The following is a 27,925-nucleotide window of genomic DNA, read 5'->3' as shown; positions in this document are numbered from 1 at the left end:
CTTACGAGGAAAGTTTGCAGCATTTGGGGCTTGTTAGTTTAGAGAAAAGGCGGGTCAGAGGAGACATGATAGAAGTGTATAAAATTATGCATGGCATTGAGAAAGTGGATAGAGAAAAGTTCTTCTCCCTCTCTCATAATACTAGAACTCGTGGACATTCAAAGCAGCTGAATGTTGGAAGATTCAGGACAGACAAAAGGAAGTACTTCTTTACTCAGCGCATAGTTAAACTATGGAATTTGCTCCCACAAGATGCAGTAATGGCCACCAGCTTGGATGGCTTTAAAAGAAAATTAGACAAATTCATGGAGGACAGGGCTATCAATGGCTACTAGCCATGATGGCTGTGCTGTGCCACCCTAGTCAGAGGCAGCATGCTTCTGAAAACTAGTTGCCGGAAGCCTCAGGAGGGGAGAGTGTTCTTGCACTCGGGTCCTGCTTGCGGGCTTCCCCCAGGCACCTGGTTGGCCACTGTGAGAACAGGATGCTGGCCTAGATGGGCCACTGGCCTGATCCAGCAGGCTCTTCTTATGTTCTTATGAGCTGTGTTTCCACTGGAATTAGCATTGGCAGAGCTGTTTTTTTAATTAATTAAACAAAAATTACAGGAACTAAGCCCTGAGTAAGAAAGTAATCAATGAACTCCTTCCTTTTGTTAGTTGTGCGTGAGGTTGACACGCTAGTGCTTATCACTCCTATGTTACATTCCTATATTTGTCCACTGATTTCTGTGGACAGCAACCACTTCCTCCTCGAGAGTGTTAAAAAAAACCCCACACACCTCAGAATATTTCTGTTGAGGCAGAAACTGCTTCCGTGTCTACCCTCAGAAGTCTATGGAAAGAGCGACGGACCTTCCTCTTCCGCTTCCCGACCAAACGCAGGCGCACAACGGGACTCGGCTTCGCTCGGTAGCTCAGAATTCCAGAGTCGGCGGCTGCCTCGCGAGGTGTTTTCCGTCAGGAGAAGAAAGAGGCCGAGGAACAAGTCGCCACAGCCCGGCCTGGGGGAAAAGAGGCGAACCCGGCTCCGCAGATCCTCCGGGCGTTGCTTGCCAGAAAGTGCTCGCCCTGCCGAGAGACCGAAGGGGCCCGATTGGTGCCCGCCCTGCAGCGGTGAGGGGAGGTAATTTGAAGGAATCTCCGGGCCAGGCATGTGGCAGCGGGGGCCGAGTCCCTCCTCCTCCTCGGAGTCAAGAGAAGCTTAAGGTTGCCTCCCGTTTCAGCCTCGGCCCCGCCAAGATCCCTTCCCGACCAGGTGGTGGTGCCGCCGCTTCTCCCTGGTTACGAGCCTCTTCCTCTCCTGCCCCCTGGATGAAAGCAGCCGCCCCCGATCTATCGCAGACCGGTGGGGGTTGGGGGTCTCCCTTCCGGGAGGAAGCCGCTGTGATGACGGCTTCCCTCGGTGGAGCGACGCGGCCCTCCTGAAGGTACGTCAACAGCCGTAACTACTCTCTGACTTCATCAGAAGTCACGACCGCCGCCGCGGCTGCTCCTGGGCGTGATGACCACTCCGGCCCTGCTGCCTCTTTCTGGGCGCCGGATCCCGCCTCGCAACTTGGGTCCATCCTCCTCTTTCCCTCATCACAGGGCTACCTTGCGGCTCTCCGAGAAATTCATCCTCCTGCTGATTCTCAGTGCCTTCATCACTTTGTGTTTCGGGGCCTTCTTCTTCCTGCCGGACTCCTCGAAACACAAACGCTTCGACCTGGGCTTGGAGGATGTCTTGATTCCTCACGTGGACACCGGAGAAGGGGGGAAAAACGTGGGTGGATACTTGATCCACGGGCAAGGCCATGACCAAAACAGGCACAGGTAGGCTGGCTTACCTATGGCAAGTGGTATATGGAATGTGTATCATTTCTGGCAAATAAATAATACTGTATGGTGTAACACTTTGACGAAGAATCATTGTGTGCTAACTATTGAGTCTCCATCTCGGGCCACTTTCAGAGGTGTCCAAAAAGAGAAGCAGCTGATAGAGATGGAAACAGTTCTTTGCCAAACACTTGATGTGTTACTGTATGTTCATTATGTTTTCCTTCCCATTAAAGGTAACCTGAAATTTGGACTTATGAACGCCAAGCACCTATCAGTTTGGTGCCTTACTATGGTGATGCAACACAAGGAATGCCCAGGGGGCTGGTGGGAAGTTAAGTGGTTTTGTTTTGGGATATGTCTTTGAGTACTTGGGAATGGAAGCGATGATGACTTTAGATGAGAGGTGGGGAACTTTTTCAGCCAAAGGGCTGCACTCCCTTCCTGGGCAGCCTTCAGGGAATGACATATCAATGGTGGGCAGAACCAGAGGCAAAAGTGGGCAGAGCAATGAATGTGCATTTTACCTTTGTACAGTAGGCTACTTTCTACGTACTTGGTCTGATAGTCCTCTATCCTCCACCCAGGGAAGTAAGGGACGTTATCAGAGTTTGAGGATGCATTCCTGCCAGACAAAAAACATTCAAAGAGGATACAAAAGAGGGCTAGTTATGGGTGTGGCCTGAGGAGCGTTCTAAGGGCCCCATTCACCTGGAGGGCCCCATTTTGCCCCTGGGCCTGAGGTTCCCCACTCTTGCTTTAGATGGTGCTGGTCCACTTAGATATGTAGGAAGTGCCATGGAATAAAAAACCTTGCTATCCTTGTATTGTGGCTGATTCTTTGAAAAAGCTTGGTAATAACTTAAGAGCAGGGGTTCCCAAACCAGTGGCCTGTGATCTTCATTTTGGTGGTCCTCGGCATGTCTGCATTAACTGTTGATTTGAAGTACATTTTTGTTGCTTTTATATTATGTTTTATTGTATTACAATTTGAATTCTGTTGAATGCAAATTGTAATATGATAAAATGCAATGTATGAAATGAAAGAAGCAGTAACAATACAATTAAAAAATATAAAACATTTAGCACTGTGCTTTAAAGTTGTTGCAGCATTAAGTGGTCCACCAAGACCCCCAGCAATTTTCCAGTGGTCTGTGGACAAGAAAGTTTAGGAACCATTGACAGGAAAAAAAGAAAATATGAGTCCTTGCAGCAGGGACCTATGCCATGGAGCTTGGTGGTATTGTATATAGCCATTTAAAATGTCCTTCAAATTCAATTCAAAATGCAAAAAGTAGAGCTGGTGTGCGATTTTATGCAGTGCTCCTAGCAAATGGAACAGGAAGGTTTGATTAGTCAAATTTCACTGCCCAATGTGTATGGAGCACGGAAAAGAGGGACAGCACCAAAAGAACAAACTGCAGGAGTAAGGGAATAAAACAACACTGAGTGTACAATAGTAAAGTTACTACTTCTGAGCCTCGTGTTGAGGCTTTATAGTAGAATCATAATGATGTCTACTCAGAAGTAAGCCCAGCTGAATTCAGTGGGACTTGCACCCAGGTAAGGGGTTAGGATTACAACTTTACCTCCCCTTCTTTGGTTGCGCTCTTTCAAGGTGTATGGAATACTAGAAGCAAAGGTACATCATGAAATCATTTTCCTACCAAAGAATAACGATAAGGTAGCTAGCGAACATAATTTGAAAAAGTACTGGTAGGGTCTTGGTTTATTTTAAATATTTTTACCCTGCTTTTTGATGCACCTTACAGCAAAAAATAAAAACCAGATCCATCAGCATGAGAACTAAAGCCATGTACTTGACTTCAAAAAGTCTATAAAATAAGTACACGCAAAGCAGCTGAACGAAAAAGTCCATTCCTTGTCACCAAAGGCAGGACTGGATAGCTGAATCTTGTGATATAGTACAACTTTCTGTGTAGAAGAAAATGTTGAAAAATGGTATTTAGACTTTTCAGTAAACAATTAATATATCCATACAGTTATGTTGTATGTTATACTTTCTACTCTTGCCTTTCCTTAGTTGCATTTAAATGGGCAACAGCAAAGCACACTGGACTGATTTGGACTCGACGTGTATTTTATGCCTCATGCTGTTTCTTCTCTCTTCCTTTCTCCATGCACCATGATCGAAGATTTCCTGGGTTAATTCCTGTTTTCTTTTATGTCTGAACTGGGAAATGGGGATTATCAGGCAGGGCTTGGTAACCAATTTATGTAGGCTGAAACCTTTTTTTACTTTGAACCCGAGATTCACTCCACACCTTTGGACAAGTTTTTCTTCTCTTTCAAAAGACTTATCATATGTTGTCATCATCATTTTTTAAAAATTGTACTAGACATTGGCCTAACAAATATATATGCACTTGCTCTTTGAACTTGTACAAAACAACATTTATATGGCTGTTTTCTGATATGACCTCAGAATGAAGGGACAATGTGGACTTCAGCCAATAAAATGCTTATTTTAATTTTCTAAGATATTTTATGACAAAAGTGAAGGAAGAATGACTAGTTTTTCAAGGGAGACTTGTGGCATCTTAAAGATTAGAGTTGTTTATGGCATGAATTTTCACAGGCTAGCATCTACCTCTCAGTTTTTTCCAAGCTGGATCACTCAAATTCTCTGCCCATGGGATATGAAAAAGCTACAGTGAGATTAGTTTTAAATCAGAATTCATTATGAAATCCATGACTTTGGTAAATGAACTTCATCATGTAGGGCAGAGGCGGGTAACCTGTGCCCTCTAAATGATGTTCCGCTCCAACTCCCATTAGTCCCAGCCAGCATGGCCAAAGATGAGGAGTGATGGAGGTGTAGTCAAACAGCATCTGGAGGGCCAGAGGTTGGCTACCCATGATCTAGGGCAGGTGTGGGGAACCTTTGGCCCTCCACATGTTGCTGGACTACAACTCCCATCAGCCCTAGCAACCATGGCTAATGGCAGAGATTATGGGAGTTGTAGTTCAGCAACATGTGGAGGGCCAAAGGTTCCCCACACCAGATCTAGGGTAGTCAGAATGGTGATTTCTTTCCTTCTCCACAGCTTGCATTAAAAATACTGATACAATCACAAGCAGACACCAGCTGAAAAAATCCAAAGTTTGGCGAGACACCAAACTTACTTGCATGCACTGTCAGGGTTTGCTATTATTTATTTATAACCTTTTTACCCTGCTCTAAAACAACAAACCTTTACATAAATTACCTGGGAATATGTCCCACAGAACTCAGTGGAGCTTGTTTCTGAGTAAATATGCATAGGTTCAGCTTGTAAAACCTGTTGATCATTTGTTTAACAGAGGCTCATCTTCAGCCAGTTCAAATGCAGTCTTTAGTTTTTAATTAGAAATGTAAACTATTTTACAAAGAAATATTTAAACTGCCAGTCTGAAGTAGGAACCTTTTAAAATAAAAAGGAGTAGTATCCAGCTTTTGCTTCTTTTCCTTACACTTTTATTTTGATTTATTTTTGGTATTTAGCTCCTTGTAGTTCATGCTAGTTAGAAATGAGTGACTGCAAAAAAGTTAGAGACTGAAACAAAAGAGGCAAGCTCCACCCTTCATTTACCCAACTTTGTTTTAAGCTGGAAACCCTGTTTGCTCTGATTAATTAGTAAGATAAGCAATAATAAAACAGTAAGCCTTCCTGAGCCTAGTCATTATCTTGTTATCACCTCATTCACTCACCAAAGCAGGGAGGATATTTAGCCATAATTATCCTGGTGAGTGGATTTGTCAAAGCCTGTTACTGCATTTGGAACAAACCAGTATCTGAAAAAGGTAAAGGTGTCCGCGCACTTGTAGTGCGAGTCGTTTCCGACTCTTAGGGTGCCGTCTTGCGACATTTACTAGGCAGACCGTATATGTGCGGTGGGATTGCCAGTTCCTTCCCTGGCCTTTCTTTACCCCCCAGCATATGCTGGGTACTCATTTTACTGACCACAAATGGATAGAAGGCTGAGTGGACCTCAACCCCTTTTACCGGAGATTCGACTTCCTCCTTCCATTGGAACAGAACTCTGGGCCGTGAGCAGAGCTTCGGCTGTGGTTTAAAGTTGAAGTTTCCCAGTTCAGACATGTTGGGGAACTGTGGCTAATTAACCCAGGCTGTCTTCCAATTGTGTTGCATAAAGAAGGAACCGAGAGAAGATGGGACAAAGATAGAGTGTATGGACACAAGGTTTGTGCGTATTTCAGCTTCATAAACTTGAGAGAGATGTTACATCTGAACTGGAGCTTTAAGAACTCCACAGCAACAATCACTAATTGCTGGAGTAAGTACCCCACTTCTAGACTATTGTCATGAGCTAGCATTCATAAATGAACAAGTACGAGTATTGACCTCTATTCTTATTTAAAGAGGAGTGTATACTTCTACCTGTACCTTGCTTTGCCCTCTGTGAATGAAAGCAGAATTAAAGTCTTCATCCTTCAGAACCTCTAGAGATCCTCCTTGTGAATGTCTGATTGATATAACTCTAAGATCTAATGCTTCAGATCAATCTAGCAGAATGTTCCATGAAGTAGTATAAACAAGAGAAGATTGTATACTAATTGATAAATGGTCTCACTGGAACTTTATTAACATGTAGTTGTCGAGGATTGGAGCTGTAACATAACTTGACTTGAGGTCAGTGGATTCTTCCCTTAACTCCTTAATACTTAACTGTCCAACACTGGAGGCCTTCAAGAGGCAGCTGGACAGCCATCTGCCAGGTATGCTTTAACTTGGATTCCTGCACTGAGCATGGGGTTGGACTTGATGACCTTATAGGCCCCTTCCAACTCAACTATTCTGTGTTCCTTTTCCAACCACTCTGCCTTTTCTAGTTTTGGCTCACAGCCACTTGGGTTGAAGATCCAAACCTCTAGGAATGCAGACTTGCTTTCATACATTTTCTTTTATTATCTGGGAGTAGTCTGGCAGTAACCATAATTTGAACCTGACAGTGCGGTGATTAAAGCAAGGATGGCTAGCCTATGGACTGTGTCCTGCTTCCCAAGTGATTTTGGGTGGCCTGCACTGCACTAATAATTTGGGTGCATTAAAAATTATATTTATTTAACGGGTGGGGCTAGTGCTCCCGTACTGTTGTGGAAAGGTCTCCAGCAATCTGATAGCGGGGGAAAGGGGGATGGCACCTATTTTTACTTTTACGAAAGGTCCCCATCTCTCTTGGTGCTATTATTAGAAGATCTTCGAGGCTTACAAAATAGGAAGAAACAGTCCTTCCTTTTTCCTGTCTGAGACCTTTTAACAATGGTGCCACACTAGAGGGAGAAGGGTCCCTTTTCCAAAGGTAAGAAGAGGCTTTGTTTCTCCTCTGTAGGGAGGTGCTGGAGCAGAAGGAGAACCTCCTATACCATTGCTGCCTTAGGGAGCAAAAACAGCTTTATTGCCACCCGGGGAAGTGCTGCGGTAGGGGCAGGCCCCTCTGCCCCAGTGCTATCCTCCACAGCAAAAGTGTTAGCGAGTGAGCATATCTGTCTGCTCCTGAGCTTGCTCCCCTGGTGTGTGCAGGCTTCTGTTGGTTTGCCCTCCCTCTGCTGAGTATGTGTATGTGTGTCCTGTGTGAGCGTGTATGCGTGTGAAGGAACTGCTAGGCTAAACTGGCCTCTGTATGTGTGTGTGAATTAGGCTTGGGTTGGCATGCAGCCCTTGGAAGGATGGCAAATCCCCAGTGTGACTTTCGAGCCAAAAAAGATTAGCCACCCCTCAAAAACTGGGTCAAGTGCCCAGTGGGTTTCTAGTCTACTGGCAGTGGGAACTAGGTGTACAATAGGGCCCCACTCATACAGCAAGTTAGGTTCCAGACCCCCGCCGAAAAGCAAAAACCGCCGAAAAGCGGATCAGCTGTAGTGCAGGGGTCTGGAACCTAACCCGCTGATAGTGCTGGAGGAGGAGAAGATCAGCTGTAGCACGGGGTTCTGGAACCTAACCTGCTGATCGCACCGGAAGAGGAGAAGATCAGCTATAGCACTCTACAACTGATCTTCCCCTCCTCTGGTGAGATCAGCTGGAGTGTGGGGAGCTCCAGCCCCCTTCCAGCTGATTGCCCCACTGGCGCCATATTAGCAGAATGCTGAAAAGCGGGGCGCCGAGAAGTGGGGCCCTACTGTAATGCTACCCAAGGCCCCATGGGCACTGAGTTTAATGTCATTAGATGTTACTACTCATTCATTGCAAATAAGCTGTCGTACTGCTAAGCTACTGTTGAGATGACTTATTTGTCATTGTTGAAACAAAAAGAAATGACAGAATCTTAAATGACTTTGACTTTTGTTTCATACTTAAAATAACCAGTAATGTAACTTTAATATGTCAAGAATGATATTTTCATTTTCACAGCACCTGTTTTGTGACCTTTTGAATAGGATTGGAGCTCTAAAGTTTGTGGGATAAGCAAGAAACGGAGATCCATCATGCCAAGTTTCTGATGAATTTTAAATCCCTTTTAAAATCAGGTTTATCAGGGATAGGCTGCAATCCTAAACGTGCTTACTTGGAAGTAAGCCCTATTGAATATAGTGGGGCTTACTTCTAAGTAAACATGCATAGAGTTGTGCAGTTCTTTGAACTGTCAGTGTCAGTTTTCCATTCACAGATGTGGGTCTTCCTCACCTTGTGATTGCTGTTGCTGAACCCTATTTGTGCCAGAAACATGTTGCGTAACAACTTAGTGAGTTTAATGTAAAAACTGTATATTGCTAGTGATACTGTTGAAGTTTAGGGTTCATTACTGCTCCAGCTTTCTTATATGAAAGTTTTTTATTAATGCTTATAACTACCTTTATTTCTATATGTACCTGATCTGATGCCTTTAAATATTTTAGAGAGAGACTCTTCTGTTCTATGCTCTCTGTTGCAGCACCATAAACCCACAGCCTCCATGTTTCTCTGCACAGCGCAATGTCTTCTGTCTTGCCACATCCCATTCCCAACCAGCCATTTCCATCATGTCTACTATCCCTTTTGTATTCCTGAAGCTCCTAAGACTGGCAGCTCCTAGGCAGCATTTGGTTCAGGGTGGAACACTAGATAACTCACTTACCTTCTTGTCTCCTCTTACTAAGAGCACATATGCTGAGCCTGAGTTGTTTTCCCTAGTATGCAGAGCTTGATTGCAGCATTCCATACAGACCAAGGGTCCTTAATACCAGCCATAATTTGTCATTACCACTGTCCCTCCCCAACTTCGGAAGCAGTGGGGTTTTGTTTCTTAACTGGCTGAGATCAGGAGGCATTCAGAAACTGTGAAGTCTTCGGTTTTGGGCTTAGGACAAGGGCAAGGGCTTATCCTTGACCTGACTTCAGAGGCATTTGGAAGCAGCAAGACTGCTTGCTGCTTCTGAGTGCTTTCAAAGCCCACTGTAGGATCAAAGATGATCCCTCATCCTCTTAGTTTGGGCTGGGCACTTACTATAATGAAATATATATGCTCACTGGTCATGAGCACATTTGTGAACTTATGCTACAGATGTAGAATAACCTGCTATGGTCAGTAAAGGTAGGGGCAGTTGTGACTGAAACTCTGAAATTTCTTTTTTGAGTAAATGCGTGTTGTCTAAAGATAGTATCCCCAAGGAAAAAACCTATAAAAATTAACTTGGCGGTAGCCAATGTGGTGCCCTCCAAGTGTTATCGGACCCCAACTCCTGTCAGCTGCAGCCAGCATGGCAAATGTCAGGGATAATGGGAATTGCAGTACAACAACATCTGGAAGTGCCACGTTAGCTATTCCTGCATTAATTCAAGCAACCCTTAGAATTACTATCAGAAAAATAAGTTGCTAGGATTCTTCAGAGATGCTCATGTCCATTAAACTCTTTAACTCGAGTTTTTGACAGAGTCTTGGGTGTTTGGCACTTTCCTTCTTAAAAGACAAAATAAAATATTTAGTTGGGAGGGTAGTTAACCCCTGTCCTTTATAGATTTCACCATTAGTTTTTGACTTTTGCTATGTTCAGAATTAGTGTTGTCTGTCCCCTTAAATGTTTGCTATCCGATGAAGGCTTTGAATGCTTTGAACCCAGGTTCATATGGCATTCATGAAAAAAATACCTGACCCTTAATTTCAGAGCAACATGCTTGAACATGGCAAAGAACGTGCCAAGTGAACTGTACAGATAAAGTAGACTTATCTGTATAAAGAGAGGTAGGAGTTTTGAATCAGGATCTTTCTGACTGACATCAATTGAAGTGAAAAGTATAATGTGATTCCCCTCTTAGGTATACATACCTCATTCTATCTTACTCATATTGACAGTTTCCGAAAGGAAGGCAGTTGACCCTTGTCATAGTGTGAGCATCCGCACCTTGTGGTTTTCTTGTTGGACATTCTTTCACCAGATTTGTGTTTGCATGATGATATGCTGACTTCATCTTGAGAGTTCTCTTGATGTAGGCTGTCATCTTTAAATTCTCTTTCAAATCACTGATCAGAAAGAACCCTCACTTTATTATAGGTTGGGTTCAGGTATAATGCACAAATATGGTTTGTGCTAACCATTCCAACACCATAGAGGTTCCATCTATGTTCCAGATATACAACAGGTAAGTCATGGTTAGATCTACTTGTATGCTTTTGTTTCCCATCTGCAGAGGACTCGGCTTCAAAAGTTTGTAAGTTCCCATGGTGAATAACCTCTTGTAATGGAGCAATGATCCCAACTGGTCTTTGAATCCAGACATAACTGCGAACCACAAATTATTGGCACAAATTGTGGTTTTCAAACTAACTTCAAACTGTGTCTGTGGTGCTTGTTTGTCAGCCTGAAATCAAGGTTTGCAACCAGGCTTGGCTTTTACCATTAAAACAAACCATGATTTGGCTAAACAAATCATAGTTTCACATTATGTGTTTATTCAGCCATAAACTCTGCATAATTTATTCAGGATACTCACATTTTGAAGAGCAGTGGCTTACGTTGATGAGTTCAGGAGTCCTGGTAACAATTTCAGCCAGACACATAGCATTAACCGGATATAGAACATCTGCTGTGTTCTACAAAATGTAGAACATTTGCTGTGATTTTGCTTTGTTGCCAATTACGCTTCTGCTGTGCATAATAAGGGAAACAGTAGTAGATTTCCCACTAAGCATGGTAAGGGGATATCATTTTTGGACAGAATTCCCTTCCTTCAAAAGTCCTGTGTGGCAGGATCTGTAGTATAGTTCCAGCATATCTGCTTTGTAAACAAATTGCTGCCTTGGTTATGCAGGGAAGGGCCATAGCTCAGTGGTAGAGCATCTGACTTGCGTGCAGAAGGTCCCAGGTTCAATCCCTGGCCCTTTCAGGTAAGGCTAAGAGAATCCTGTCTAGTCAAGGTAAACACTGAGCTAGATGGACTAATGGTCTGACTCAATATAAGGCAGCTTCCTATGTTCCCGTGCTTGATGAAATTTTGCTTAGGTTGCTTTTTATTTTGCTTTTTACTATACTTACTTGTGTACCTTTTGTCAAAAGGTGGGATTGAAATCAGTAATAATCAACTGCAAAAGTTCTGCCCATCTCATAATTCTGTTGATCATAAGTGTGAAAGTATGTGTACATTGCTCCTCTGGAAGTGAGGTGGAGTTTCCAATTACTGCAGTAAAACTAAATTGAAAACTTGGATAGTTGTTGAGGAAATTCTGGATATCAGGATTGTTTTTTTCCCCCATGACTGAGTTTCTTAAATGCATTCAGCTTATCCAAATTTTCATCAATGTCTTGTGCCTTACATTTGAATGGTAATGATGGATGTGATAGTTCTTCGTGCCTGCCATTAAGTTTATACCTGTTTATGAATAATTGTGAACTGTTGTCTTCTCTAATTTGGAGGAAGCTGTCCATAACAGGAAGTGGATAGCAACAGCGGTAGTAATGTTGACTTCAGAATTAAAAATGTTGTTATTAACCTGTATCGAGGCAAGACAGTGAAAGGTTTGCATTTGTTCCAGCGGTTCTAATTTGAGATCTATTAATGGTTGGCTAATTGACAGCGAATCATTCTGTGATCGTTTCAGCTTTCCAAAATTGGAAAGCTTCACATCTAGTGGTATAGGTAGAGCTTTATTAACAAAATATCTGGTTATATTAATATTTAGATTGGAAAAAAAAGATCTAAACATTGGTATTTTTTGAACAATAGATTGAGCAGAGAATTTAACTATGGCACGAGCATTATAACCATTAAAGTACAAATATTGTACCTGCTGCACATCAGTTAAGGACAACACTATCATTGGTTTTATAAGATTACAAAAATGAAGAATACGATCGTGTTGGCTTAAGAAGCCCACCGGTTTTGGAAAATTTATGAATACTAGATGTAACCGCTCCAAATCAATAGACCAGTTACTTTTATTAGAAGGTATCTGTATGGGCTGTTTCAGCAGGATTTCAGACCAGGGATCTTGGCAATTATAGGCATCTGCTTGAATGACATTCTGCAAAGTCAGGGATATGTTGAAGAAGTCCATACTCAGTGATTGCTCTTCGTCCTGGGGGTTTGTCAGCTTCGTCAACGATTCTGAGATCGTTGGATTTCTTTTAGATGACTTAACACCCAGAGATTGATTTTCTTCTACTTTTTGGGGGAGTGGGGCTGTCTTTTTTGGTAGATCCAAATGGTTGCTAGAAATAGCGTTTTGATCTAACAGTTTGAATAATTTCCCAAAGTTCATTTTTCTTTGTTTATGTTTATAATTGCTAGATTTTTTAAGTAGCGGTTTTTTATGAACCGCTTTTCTTCTTATAAACTTTTGATTTTTCGTGAAATGATTGGTCGAGATCGTGTTACTTGTCTTTATAGTTACGTTTGGATGCCGTGATGGAAGATCAGGGGAAGAGTGTTGGATGAGTGGTACAGCTTGATCCTTATAAACCTTGTTGTCCAATAGATTCAGAATCGATGTGAGAATACTGTTAGTTTCTGTTAATGAGGATTTCATAGAGTCTATATCAAGAGCCAGCATTAGGAGCCACCCAGTAATAGTTGGCCCAATTTCTTCTTGTTTCCGGTCTGTGACAGTGTCTGTGGTAACCTTGGGACATATATGATCAGTTTCGGACTGGTGGTCCCCCTTGACCATGCCCTGTCTGATCGTCTCTAGTTGCTTAGGAGACACTTTTGTCATACTTGTATGTTCAGGCTGCAGTTCTAAGATGCAAGTTCCCTTTATCTTTATCTTTGCCACCTTCCTGTTGATTGTAAGATTTTTTTAGAGGTCTTGGAGGGAGGTTAACGTTAGATATGGATATAAAAGGTTCGATGTTCGGTGATTGGCCTAGCCCATGTTCGGCAGAGGGGTTAGTTATATCTGCAGATGTGTTTTTGCTGGATAAAGCCCGAGTCAAATCTTGATGGAATAGACACTCTTTATCAAATAGATTCGCTGCTGCTAATTCCTCTGCCAGATTAGGTGCTGTGTCCAAGGAAAATACGTTGGATTCAATAGTTGGAACGTATTTAGTTGACCAGTCATAGATAATATGGGTCTTATCAGGGATTTTCTTCGACAAGTTTTCATTGCTAGGTGAAGCATAAAATTGAGTAATATGAGTTTGTCCCTTTAAGTCTGAGCAGTGGAAATCTGAGTGTCTGCGAGGTGCAGGGAGATTGCCTTGAGGTAAGTTTTTAGCTTTTGTTTTCTTTTTCTTCTGTTTTTTCATCGAAGGCCAAGGGTGTGGAGAAACCCCCAGTGTTTTCCTTTGGCTCCTTGTTAATACCATGATCTCTTGATGTTTTAGTTTTTGTTTTTGTTAAGCATTTGCAGCAGTGAAAATGGCCGTTATTATATCTCTTAAAAACTCCTATCAGCCTTTTCCAATTAGAGGACTCGTTTCTTTGAGGAAAGCGAACAAATAATTGCTTCCCAATTAAAAGCTCTTCTTAAAACTTTTTCCTTCTTTTTTAAATGAGATAAAATAGAATAGAATAGCATAGCAGATAAAAATAACGAGCAACCAGATACTTAGGTCTTACCCGGACGCCATCATATTCAATCTGAAGAACTAATGTTAATAAATACCTTTGGCACATTATCTGAAATAGCTCAAAATGAAATACTGAAAAGACTAGACTGCTTAAAAACGCATCTTGACAAAATTAGAGAATCAAAATCAAGTCTGAAACGACCCCAAGGAGTAAAACAAATGTCAATTTTAGAACCATTGACTAAGATACTCCAACCTATTGAACCAACGGTTAAGACACTTAAATCCACTGAATCCAATGAAATATGTAGCTTGCAAGGAACCCACAATGACCTAAACAGAGAAAAAGGAGCTCTGGGTGCTCATAGTCAGTTGAGAGTTGAGATTAATATGGTGAACACTTTCTCCTCTCTTATTGAAGAAAAAACCCAATGGGAAATTTCCCCTCGTTATAAACTTGCCAAACAGGCAAAAATAGATTCTCCAGGGAGGTGGGAAAGAATGTGTGCACTGGAAGTGATGGAATTAGGGTCTCCGTCTAGCATCCCAGAGCCTAGGGAAATTGAAACACAGCATGCTAATCAAAGAAAAACTGCCCAAATCATACATTCGGTTAAAAACAAAAGTAACTCTATGCGCCAAAATCGAATCTTACCAACTTCTAATGGATGTATAGTTAACACACTCCCATTTGAAGAGATTTCTGTCGAATGACGGATATCTTTGTTATCATGGAATATCAATGGATGGGCTAATAAATGTGAGGATCCAGATTTCTTGACTTTCATAAATGAATTTAAAATTATTTGTCTACAGGAAACATGGATCACCTCATTAAATAATTTGAATTTTACTGATTATCATGTTTTTTTAAGCCCAGCAATTAAAACTTTGGGAAGAGGTCGCCCTAAAGGGGGACTCATAACCATGATCTCAAAAGAATGCTTGCTAGAGGTTGATTCTTTACCATCTGCACACCCCCACTCATTCCTGGTACTTAGAATAAGAGGCATAGGAGAGAAGGCTTTAATATGCATAAACACTTACATCCCCCCGCTTAGAAAACCAGATGCGGACACTTTTAAAATATGGGACATGCTGGATGAGATGCTTAGGCAATATGAAAATCATTATCCAAATGATAGATTGATAATATGCGGAGATTTTAATGCCAGAATTGGAAACTCCTGGCAACAGAATATTGACTCCACTAACTGGGACCCTTCTCATCAATATGAGTATGAGAATCGAAACTCAAAAGATAAAAAGACAAACAATCAGGGACTCTTACTGCTTGATCTTGTGTCATCATATGCACTGGAAATTATAAACGGCTCCGCAATTGATCTCTCCGCTGGATCGTTTACTTACTGGTCCCCCCTTGGGGCAAGTGTAATTGATTACATAATTGCATCCCAATCACTGTTAATGGACATTACTAATTTTAAAGTACTTTATAGACCTGAGAGTGACCATTTTCCTCTACAATTAATCTTATTGTATCCAGTCCCCACTGTATGCTCAACTTTTGAACAGGTGAACTCTAGTCCCTTAAAAAGAGTCCGATGGTCCGAAAAAAAGAGGGAACAGCTAGCTAACACTCTGTGGAGCCCCACCCTGGGATCCATTCGTCAGGGAATATTAGAAAATGTTCTAGATCCGATATTGGCTTTTCAAAACATAGTTTTATCACTCAAACCAATGCTGACACAGAAGGCTGTGACAACAAACAGATTTCAAACTGCTTTTTTATGGTTTGATTCAGAATGTAGATTAGCGGAAAAAAACCTCAGAGCCCAACTTCGCCTAATATTTAAACAGAATTCTGACAGAACCCATACTCTTTTATTCAGATCAATGAAGATTGCATATAAAAATCTGTTGAGTCAAAAGAAAATGGATTTTGCAGCCTCCTGTTGGCTGAAATTGGCTAATGCGATCTCCTTAAACCAAGATCGTCTATTTTGGGACATAGTTAAACAAGGGATGGGCTCGTCAAAGCAAAAAAAAGTATTTCAAATTCCAAATTCGACCTGGTATACTCATTTTCATAGTTTATATTCCTCTTTATCATTCTCTCAAACTAACATCCTGGAACTAGATATTGGAAATCTCCACCAGTGGCCCCCAGTCTCTGTTGAGGAGATCACGTTATTAATTCAATCGTTGAAATTTGGGAAAGCTCCGGGGGAAGATTTCTTACCCCCTGAAATCTTTAAACACTTCTCCGACTGGTGGGCCCCTTTATTGGCACGTTTATTCACCAAAATCAATAATACCAGTGTCATTCCAGATGGATGGAGATCCAGTATCATCGTTCCAATATACAAAAAAAATGATCCCTTTGACCCGACCAACTATCGTCCCATTAGTTTAATAGATGTGACAGCTAAGCTATATAGCAAATTTCTCTTCCAGAAGTTAGAACATTGGGCAGATGTAAATCAGCTTATATCCCCTGAACAAATTGGCTTTAAAAAAGGTTCCTCTGCGACAGATCATTGCCTTACTTTATATTTCTTGGCAAAAATGAATATAATGGGTCCTGTAAAGACATCTTTATGCGGCCTTTGTTGATCTGGCCGCAGCATTCGATTCAGTGGACAGAAATATTCTATGGTCCAAGTTATACAACATGGGAATTGATCGACGGCTATTACTTCTCATAAGGGCTCTATACACTGATACCAAGGCGCAGGTTAGGGTAAACATTCAGGGAAATATGACTCCCTTGATACAGATAGAGAGAGGAGTCAAGCAGGGCTGTCCACTAGCTCCCCTTCTATTTAACCTGTTTGTAAATAAAATAATCCTAGATCTCTCAGACAAGCAATACCTTCTATCGGACTAAGGAAGGTATCAGCATTATTTTATGCTGACGATATGGTCTTACTTTCCTTAGCCCCTATTGGCCTAAGAAAGATGTTGAAAAGACTATACGTACTCTGCAAAACAGACAGGCTGAATATAAACTATGAGAAAACAAAAATCATGACCTTTGGTAAAAGATCAGCGAACCATCAATGGTCATTGGAAAATCATGAACTAGAACAATGCTGAACATTTAAATATTTGGGTGTGACCTTTTCAGATACCCTTTCTTGGAAATCTCATATCCATTTAATAAAACAATTAGCAACAAAAAATGTTGGGGCAATCCTAAAATTTTATCGATCCGTAGGGGGCAATTTGATCATGCCAGCCCTAAAGATATTCGAGGCCAAAGTAATTTCACATGTAATATACGGTGCACCGGTCTGGGGTTGGGAAGCTGCAACAATTCTAACCCTAGAGACTATTCAGACAAATTTTCTAAGGCGCCTACTTTTTCTGCCACCTGGAACGTCTGCAGCTATGCTCCGGGTATCCCTCCAATTAGCGCCCATATACATCTAGCTCTTTTAAGATTTGTGAGAACTTTTACCTCTATGCAAAGATCTATTAAAATGTTGTATCTGTCACCCTTTTTCACACAAAATTTGGGGTTGTAAAATAGAAGAACTGCCGCACAAATATCATTTAACTACTCATCAATTTTATACTATAGATACAAACAAGAGGCTTCGTGAGGTGATTTTTAATCATTCTAAATACTTAGATAGACTTACCCTACTCAACTCCCGTGTAGCTCCATGGTATTGGAGATTCAAAACTGATTCTATCTGTTCCCAATATCTTTTACAGCCACTTCGCATTAACCTAAGACACGCATTTACTGCAATTCGTTTTTTAAACATTCAAATGCTGGCAGATTGGGCAGAATAACAAATATCCCCAAGAACCTGAGAAAATGTGCTTGTGATAATAATGAGGAGGAGGACCTCTTGCACATTTTGCTCTACTCCCAATATATCAAGACCCCAGGCTTCACCTCCTGCAGGAATGGTTGGTTGCAGATAGGTTGACTACGGATGACGAAAAAGTAGTTTTTTTAATGTCAGATCAAAACCTTCAAGTAACGCGTAAGGTAGCTCTATTTGCTCTAACAGCCCAGAAACTGAGAGCCAAATTTATTACAGAACTATCTTCCAAATAATAAACTAAGGCTAATTATAAATAAAGATAACAAAGGACTACTTGAGAACATGGTTTTTTTAATCTATTGATTGTTCTTGTTATTTGTGAATAATTTTAAAATTATTTTTATCCCAACTTTCCTTTTTCTTCTTTCTACATTTATATTTGTATATTTAATGTATTGAATCTGTATATTTGTGTATATCTGCGCTGGCCTATGGCCTTGCAATAAAGTATTTGAAATGTTGACTTGGAATCCCATGGATAATATTTGTTGCTTTGTTGGCATTCTCTGTGTTAGGATTGTTAACAAGCTTGTACAGCAAAGTGAACTTTATATTTCTGTTTACTGTTTCTCAAAATTTGTAATTTGTGATGCACACTGCAGGTCTCTCTCTCTCCCCCCCCCCCATGTGCTTTATTGGGTACAAGAGCAGGCAGCATCTGGGAAGGTACTGGCAGGATCACATTGTGTCAATTTGAGAATTGTCCCATCGAGTTATTGTTGGATGTTGTATCTGGCGCAAGCAGATGCCCAGGATGCAGAACAGTATAGTGACAGGCTAGATGCCAGTTGAAGCAATGAGCCAGACAAGTAATAAGTTTTAAGAGTCACTTTACTGACAATAGAATATATCTCAAGCTCTCTCTCTGTACAAACTCCTCGACCCCCACACCGACTGGCCAGATCTGCTAAGTCTTATAGATAAGGCCAGCTGGTTGCCTTGGCTACTTGTCCTTGAGATCTGCACGGACTCTGTGCTTCTTGGCCTTGTAACTCTGCTGTGGAAAAATACATTCAGGCACTCTTTCTTTGCCAACACCCCCCACCTATTTTTCCATAGCATAAACCTTTATCATTTACATTACATCTTTCATGTTTCTTCTAACTTTTGTTATCACAATTACAGTTACATTTCTTGCAGTCACTTAAATTACATTTCTCCACATGATACATTTCTTTTCTTCAGGTTACATCAGCATCATTTGTAATACATTTATTTCAGCAATTATTTTTCATGATTCCCATCATCCCACTTTCGCTGTCATACCTACTTGATTTATCAGTTTTAAGAACTTGTCTTCACTTAGTGGTTTTGTCATAACGTCAGCCAGCATATCAGCAGTGTTACAATAAGTTAATTCCACAAACCCTTGTTTAATCATTTCTCTGACATGGTGATATTTGATGCTGATATGCTTGGTTCTCTTGGTGTGTGCTTCTGACTGAGTTAGGTTAATCCCTATTGAACCTCTATGTGTCATGTCTGTGTCTTTACTGAGGACTCTCAGCTGCATATAGAACAGTGACTTCTTTACTATCCCTTTCATGAATATTTTTTCTCCTCTCATTACATGCACTGAACCCCTTTTGAACATTACTGTGAACCCCATTTCATTGAGTTTCGACACAGCCATAATGTTGCTTTCAATGTCAGGAATAAACAGCACATCTGTCATTATTGTATTAAAACCTGCTAATTTCACTGTTCCTCTACTTTTGATAAGTTTCTTAGATCCATCAGCCATTATTACATGATCCTCTACGTCACAAAATGTATGAAACATGGATTTATCTTTGATTATACTATTTCTTGCCCCACTGTCAATTGCCCATAAATCTTTACAGTTATTTCCCTGCTCATTGTTAATACATTGCTTATTCTTACTAGCATAGATCACCTGTACACATGGTTTTCTTCCTCTTTCTCTTCTTCTTGCTTCACAATTCCTTTGAAGATGTTGCTTGGAACCACAAAAATAACATGCCTTTTGTCCATACAGTCTCTCTTGTGCAGCTTTGTTGTTCTGTTTTTCCACGTTGTGTTTAGACTCAGTCTTTTCCTGCTTTGCCATTTCCTGCCTCCTTTGGAATTCTTGTAAAAGTTTGCCTTCTATATAATCCATATTGAGATTTGCATCGTCTGTTGCTTCCAAAGAGCTCACCAGACTATCATAACTTGAATCTAGTGAAGCTAATGTGATATACACTTTTTGCGTTTGAGAATGTTCAATTTCACGTTCTGACAACTCAGTAAACAGTCTGTTTATTTCCAACAAATGCTCTGACATGGTTGTATCTCCAGATAAGCGCATCTGATACAATCTTCTGGCAAGATATATTTTAGAACTGGCAGTCTTTTTCACATGAATATTTCTTAAAGTTTCCCAGGTTTCCTTAGCTGTTGTTGCATCACGCACGTGCAGTAATTGAGAATCATCAATAGCAAGAACAATTAACGCCTTTGCCCTCTCATCCAGCCTTCTCCAATCTGCTGGAATAGGCACCCCGACGGGTGGGTCTTCTGCGATAGCTTTCCACAGGTCTTCTTTCACTAGAAAAGCCTGCATTCTCTGTTTCCAAGTGCCATAATTTTTCCATGTCAGCCTTCCCAAGGGAATCCCGGCCGATAATGTAACAGACATACTTTCACTTTTCACAGTTCACCGCCTTTGTAATTAGAGCTTCTCACCTCTGTCCTTCGGTTAGTTTTTTTTTCTTTCCCACGGCTCTCTCACAGCTTTCAGCTCAGCTTTCAGTTTCTCCGTCTCTCTGCTGTTTTTCTCGCTGGTCTGCAATCCTGGCTTTTCTCTGCCGCTTTTCTGCAATCCTCCGCTCCAGGTAATCCTCAGCACCAGGTAACCCTCAGCACCAGGTAACCATCCTCTGCTACCACTTGTTGGATGTTGTATCTGGCGCAAGCAGATGCCCAGGATGCAGAACAGTATAGTGACAGGCTAGATGCCAGTTGAAGCAATGAGCCAGACAAGTAATAAGTTTTAAGAGTCACTTTACTGACAATAGAATATATCTCAAGCTCTCTCTCTGTACAAACTCCTCGACCCCCACACCGACTGGCCAGATCTGCTAAGTCTTATAGATAAGGCCAGCTGGTTGCCTTGGCTACTTGTCCTTGAGATCTGCACGGACTCTGTGCTTCTTGGCCTTGTAACTCTGCTGTGGAAAAATACATTCAGGCACTCTTTCTTTGCCAACAGTTATGAGAGTTCTCTTTGGGACATACTTCTGAATGTGTGTGCATTGGATCATGATGCTAAGAACCATTTGCTAAATATACTTTGATGTGGGGAAAGTTGAAAGAAAGCAATGGCGCAGAAACAAAAAGCATAATCACTTTTGGATGATAAATTGGTAAAGTCATAAACATGTTATTGGATGGAATTAGCCACCAGGGAAAAGAATAACTGTCCAAATTATGATGAAGCGATAGACTTTTGAAATTATTTCTTTAAATTGACCATGTTGGGGAACCATTTTCAGTCAGAGGTGGACTAAGAATCTAATCTATAATTGTGCTTTCTCCAGTTAGTATGAGTTTAATTCCTCCCCCCCCCCTTTCCAGCTCCTACCTGAAGAGGAAGGCTGAGGCTGGGCTTGTTACACTTGCCTGAGGGTGACTGAATATGTGGCACAGCAAGTGGAATTGTGGACCTCTGAAAAATGTTCCTGGTTCAATTTAGACATGATCACCTCAGGAGCTGATGCCATCTTTTATTTGATTTACTGAGGGTATTGATGGAAAAGGATTCTTTTGGAAGATTACATTGTGCTACAGCTGTGTTAGTATAAAAAACAATGCAGCCATATTTTGAAGGCTCTGACTGTCACTAGTTATTTACTCTTTGAACTCAGTAAAATTGCTTTGTGTTTGTTGTTGAACAGTAGGTAGAATGACAAGGAGTCTTTCAGTGTGTGATGCAAATAAGCTATGTATCGGTTAAACCCTTAAAGCTACAATGATTTTCACCTGGCTGTCCAAGATCATAGAATATAGAATCATAAAATAGTAGAGTTGGAAGGGGCCTATACGGCCATCAAGTCCAACCCCCTGCTGAATGCAGGAATCCAAATCAAAGCATTCCTGACAGAAGGCTGTCCAGCTGCCTCTTGAATGCCTCCAGTGTCGGAGAGCCCACTACCTCGCTAGGTAATTGGTTCCATTGTCGTATGGCTCTAACAGTTAGGAAGTTTTTCTTGATGTCCAGTCGAAATCTGGCTTCCTGCAACTAGAGCCCATTATTTCTATGCCCTGCAGTGTGGGAAGAACAACAAGGCATCCGGGCCCTCCTCTGTGACAACCTTTCATGTACTTGAAGAGTGCTATCATATCTCCCTCACTCTTCTCTTCTCCAGGCTAAACATGCCCAGTTCTTTCAGTCTCTCCTAATAGGACTTTGTTTCCAGTCCCCTGATCATCCTTGTTGCCCTCCTCTGAACCTGTATTTGATGTAAAAATAAAAAGATTTTTTTAAAAAAAAAATAATATTATGGTCATACATATAATTTGGCATCAGCAGAAGTGACACTTTGAGACAGTACCACCCGTATCGGGTTTGACACTGTGCTCTAACTGCAGATTAATAGACTCATGAAGAAGGAAGGATGAGACCTGTGGTGTATTGCCCTCCCCTGAACCTGTTCCAGTTTGTCTGCATCCTTCTTGAAGTGCGGAGACCAGAACTGGACGCAGTATTCAAGATGAGGCCTAACCAGTGCTGAATAGAGGGGAACTAGTACTTCACGTGATTTGGAAACTATACTTCTGTTAATGCAGCCTAATATAGCATTTGCCTTTTTTGCAGCCACATCATACTGTCGGCTCATATTCAGCTTGTGATCAATGACAATCTCAAGATCCTTCTCACATGTTGTATTGCTGAGCCAAGTATCCCCCATCTTATAACTGTGCATTTGGTTTCTTTTTCCTAAGTGTAGAACTTTGCATTTATCCCTGTTGAATTTCATTCTGTTATTTTCAGCCCAATGCTCCAGCCTATCAAGGTCCCTTTGAATTTGTTTCTGTCTTCCATGGTATTAGCTGTGCCCCCCAATTTTGTATCAACTGCAAATTTGATAAGCATGCTCTGTACCTCTTCATCCAAGTCATTAATAAAAATGTTGGAGAGCACTGGGCCCAGGACCGAGCCCCATGGTACCCCACTTGTTACTTCCACCCAGTTTGAGAAGGAACCGTTGATAAGCACTCTTTGAGTACTATTCTGGAGCCAACTGTGGATCCACCTGATAGTTGTTCCATCCAGCCCACATTTAGCTAGCTTGCTAATCAGAATATCATGGGGAATTTTGTCAAAAGCTTTGCTGAAGTCGAGATATATTATGTCCACAGCATTCCCACGGTCTGCAAGGGAGGTTACCCTATCAAAAAATGAGATAAGATTAGTTTGGCAGGATTTGTTCTTCATAAATTCATGTTGGCTCCTAGTAATCACTGTATTGTTTTCAAGTTGCTTACAGATCGTCTGCTTTATAATCTGCTCCAGAGTTTTTCCAGGGATTGATGTTAGGCTGACTGGTCTGTAGTTCCTTGGTTCCTCCTTTTTGCCCTTTTTGAAGATAGGGACAACATTAGCTCTCCTGCAGTCATCCGGCACTTCACCAGTCCTCCATAGTTTCTCAAAGACAATAGACAGCGGTTCTGAGAGTTCTTCAGCCAGTTCATCCAATACTCTAGGATGCAGTTTATCGGGCCCTGGAGATTTGAACTTGTTCAAAGTGATTAGGTATTCCTTGACCGTTTGTCTATCAGTCTCAAGCTCCAGTCATGCCCCTTCTACTTCATGTTTCCCGTGAGGGTCATAAACCCTTTTTTGGGAGAAGACTGAGCCAAAGTAGGAATTGAGCACTTCTGCCTTTTCTTTATTTATCATTTTGCCATCCTCATTGAGTAGCTGTGCCACCATTTCTTTTCTCTGTCTTTTACTATGGACGTACCTGAAGAAAGCTTTTTTGTTGCTTTTAGCATCTCTTGCAGAAAGACACTTTTGAAAAGAAAGAGGCATTTTTAGTTGCTGCTGTCTACAGATTGGAACTTCCTTCAGAGCATGTTGTAATCTGCTTTGTGTATGTCCATTATTTGACACCTTTTTTTGAAGCAAACCTTCAATAGTTGGTGGTGGTTTGGTATGCTTTCACCAGGGCTAAACATCTTCATCTGTTTTTAAAAGCCTTTTGGGAATAGAATAATTTTAAGGGCAGCCTTCTCCCATCCAAAAATGCTAATCTACTTCCCAGAGGCCTTTTTCTGGGTCCCTTGTATTCAGAAGTGGCCAACGATGAAGCCTTTTCAGTTGTGGTGTCCTGTCTCTGGAATGTTCTCCCCCAAGTGGCTTGGCTGGTGCCATATCTGCTGTCCCTTCGACACCAGGTGAATTCACCTAAGCCTTTAGTAATGAAGGAGCAATTGGTTAGATGTTCTCCTATACAGTAGGGCCCCACTCATACGGAAGGTTAGGTTCCATACCCCCGCCGGAAAGTGGATCAGCTGCAGTGTGGGGGTCTGGAACCTAACCCACTGATCGCACCTGAGGAGGAGAAGATCAGATCTTCCCCTCCTCGGGCACGATCAGCTCCAGCGGGAGTCTGATCACGCCAGAAGAGGAGAAGATCGGCTGTAGTGAGCTTCAGCCGATCTTCCCCTCCTCTGGCGCGATCAGCTGGAGTGTGGGGAGCTCCAGCCCCCCCAGCTGATCACCCCGCTGGCGCCGTATTAATGGAATGCCGAAAAGTGGGGCACCGAAAAGCGGGGCCCTAATGTATGGGTTTTGTGGAAAGTTTGCGGTACACTATTGGGGCACGTTTTTCTTCAGGATGTTCCCCTCATAGTCTGGAATCCACATGTCATGCCCACAAGCTCTGGGAGGTGGAAGGGAGTTATTTAAAATGGCCATCAGGAAAATTAGTAAAACCTCCCTTATTTATGATTGTACAGCAACCATTCATGACTTAAATTAACCATAATTTTATGCTCTGCAACTTTGCACTAGGTTTTGTAAAAACAGTTTAAGATGCAAAGTGCCAAAAGAAGGTGGGTTGGTGGCAGGAATTTTTTTTTTACAATGATTCTTTATAAATAACACCTCAGCTATGGCACCAACCAAAATTTGGCTTGATACCAAGATTGTATAGCATGAAAATATTGTGATTTGCGCTACTGAAGAGCTTAATAAGACATTTTATTAATTCAGCCAGTCAATATATATTTGAGTGATTACAATTTCGTATATGCAAATATGAACAAACATGTTCGCCCATGAGGTTTTGTTTCATGCTACAAAAATATAACAGACATGTCAGCGATAGCAGCATGTGTTGCTCATAGACATTTTTTTACCACTTTGCAAGACCATATAGGAGAACCTGTGGCTCTTTGGATGTTATTAGACTACACCTTCTGTCAACCTTAGCCAGCAGAGCCAGTCAACTGGGAAGATAGCTCTGGTCCAACAACATTTGAAGGGCCACAGGTTCCCCATACCTGCCATACAGATTACCAATTTATTGAGTAGTTAACCTGAACTCCTTGTGGGAGGAAGGGTGGGATATAAATATAATAAATAAATAAGCCTGCCCACTGTTGTAAATTACTACTTTCAATAGGCATAATCTGTTCCCCCAGGATTATGATAGGACAAATTGCAAATAGTTTAGAGTGGTATTCAGTGTTAGTCCTACTCAGAATACATCTATTAAAGTTAAGAGATGACTAACTTAGGTTCATTTCAGTAGATCTCCTCTGAGTAGGACTTGGTTGAATGCAGCCTTGGTATTTATTTATTTATTTATTTATTTTGTTTCATTTCTAGACCGCCCATAGCTAGTAGCTCTCTGGGTGGTGTACAAAACTGGATTAAAATACAATAATATAATAAAATCAATAACACATAGCAGCAAGTTAACTAACAAAATTACATGTAAAAACATTAAAATGCCTGGGAGTATAGCCAGGTCTTAACCTGGCACCTAAAAGAAAGTACTGTAGGCACCAGGCATATCTCCTCAGGTAAGCTGTTCCAGAGTTCGGGGGCCACCACAGAAAAGGCCCTAGATCTAACAACAGTCCTCCGGGCTTCCTGATAGTTGGTACCCGGAGGAGGGCCTTAGATACTGAACAAAGTGAACAGGTAGGTTCATAGCAGGAGAGGCATTCCACAAGGTATTGCGGTCCCACACCGTATAAGGCTTTATAGGTCAAAACCAGCACCTTGAATCTAGCTCGGAAACAGATGGGTAGCCAGTGCAAGTGGGCCAGGACAGGTGTTATATGCACAGACCGATAGGTCCTCGTCAACAACCTGGCTGCCGCATTTTGCACTAGCTGGAGTTTCCGAACAGTCTTCAAGGGCAGCCCTACGTAGAGCGCATTACAGTAGTCCAGTCTAGAAGTTACCAGAGCGTGAACAACTGAGGCGAGATCGTCACTGTCCAGATAGGGGCGTAGTTGGGCTACTAGGCGAAAATGGTAAAACGCATTCCGTGCCACTGAGGCCACTTGAGCCTCAAGCGACAAGGAAGGGTCAAAAAGGACCCCCAAACTACGAACCTGTTCCTTCAAGGGGAGTGTAACCCCATCTAGAACAGGATGAACATCCACCATCTGGGCAGGTAAAGGGCTCACCAACAGTGTCTCGGTCTTGTCTGGATTGAGTTTCAGTTTATTAGCTCTCATCCAGTCCATTATCGCGGTCAAGCAATGGTTCAGCACATCAGCAGCCTCACCTGAAGAAGGTGAAAAGGAGAAGTAGAGCTGCGTGTCATCAGCGTACTGATGACAACACACTCCAAAACTCCAGATGACCGCACCCAGAGGCTGCATGTAGATGTTGAAAAGCATGGGGGACAGAACCGACCCCTGAGGGACTCCACAATGGAGAGTCCAGGATGTCGAGCAATGTTCCCCAAGCATTACCTTCTGGCGATGATCCGCCAAGTAGGAGCAGAGCCACTGCCAAGCAGTGCCCCCAACTCCCAACTCCGCGAGCCTCCCCAGAAGGATACCATGGTCGATGGTATCAAACGCCGCTGAGAGATCAAGGAGAATCAACAGAGTCACACTCCCCCTGTCCCTCTCCCGACAAAGGTCATCATACAGGGTGACCAAGGCTGTTTCAGTGCCAAAACCAGACCTAAAACCGGATTGAAACGGATCCAGATAATCGGTTTCATCCAAAAGCACCTGGAGCTGGCCGGCGACCACCCGCTCCAAGACCTTGCCCAAAAAAGGGACATTAGCCACCGGTCTATAGTTGTTCAAAACATCTGGGTCCAAAGAAGGTTTCTTTAAAAGCGGTCTTACTACTGCCTCCTTGAGACTGCCAGGGACTACTCCCTCGCTCAAGGAGGCGTTTATCACCTCTTTGGCCCAGCCGGTGGTCACAGCCCTGCCGGCCTTCACCAGCCAAGATGGGCAAGGGTCCAGAGCAGACGTGGTCGCCCGCACCATTCCAAGCACCTTCTCCACTTCCTCGAGCTGCACCAACTGAAATATATATATATATATATATATATATATATTAATCAATGACCAGTTAATCTTTTTATGGGTGTGTGAATCAATGAGCAATTAAAGATAATAGCTGTGAATCAATACAATTGTTCTGTGAATCAGCTGGTAAAATAGGGTAAAATTCTCTGTAGTGATATAGTGACTTTATTTTGATAACCAGAGCACACATCATGATTGCTACAAGAATGCTGTCAAAAATGACAGCCCTGTGGTGAGTTTTCTGTTCCTAACTGGAATGTGTAAAATGGCTAACTGTGTAGATGGCTATTATGTGGAGAGCTTCCACTTCTAATTTGTGTTCCTGGCATGATCTACTCAGATGGAATCTTGTGCTAAGCATAAAATTGCAGGGCTGTCAAATAATATCAAACACACACGGGTTCCTCCAAAACAGTATGTACAAAGCTCTTTTTTTAAAAAAATCCTACATATCAGTTGTTGAGCAGGAAGGAGGTGAGTAGCCTCCTGCCCTGCACAGCTGATTGGAAGGTTTTTAGCTTTTAGAAAAGAGTACATGCAGTTAGCCCTGGCTGTTGGAGGAGGGAGGAGAGCCAGGCAGAGGTGTGATTCCTCATCTAGCTGGGCACGTGTGTAGAAACTTGCTTATACACATTCGGGGTGTATAAACCTAGGGTGGAGTGTTATGATGCTATTGATCCAACCAATTTTTAACCTATTTTTAAAAATAAAATAAAAATGATGTTACAACTACAGTAATGTTCCAGGAGTAGAGTAACATTTTTGGTCAAGTGGAAGTAATGAGTGTATTATGTATAATGATGTGTAGGTGCTTTTCTAACAACTTGTAGAGAGAAAGG

At 41.9% G+C, this 27,925-nt stretch overlaps 1 protein-coding gene across 1 annotated transcript in view; it reads left to right on the top strand.

Moving 5' to 3' along the window:
* The first annotated feature begins 1,503 nt into the window (after positions 1–1,503).
* The window catches only part of MAN1A2 (mannosidase alpha class 1A member 2), an 82,994-nt gene continuing 56,572 nt past the window's right edge, over positions 1,504–27,925 (top strand). Inside the window, exon 1 of the mRNA XM_061636508.1 lies at positions 1,504–1,814. Within this exon, the coding sequence (XP_061492492.1) occupies positions 1,504–1,814 (311 nt within the window). The remainder of the gene's footprint in view (positions 1,815–27,925) is intronic.

The sequence above is a fragment of the Rhineura floridana genome, chromosome 1 (genome assembly GCF_030035675.1).
Source record: "Rhineura floridana isolate rRhiFlo1 chromosome 1, rRhiFlo1.hap2, whole genome shotgun sequence".
NCBI classification, from domain to species: Eukaryota; Metazoa; Chordata; class Lepidosauria; order Squamata; family Rhineuridae; genus Rhineura; species Rhineura floridana.
The sequence above is the reverse complement of the archived record's forward strand: the minus strand, read 5'-3'. Positions and strand labels throughout refer to the sequence as shown.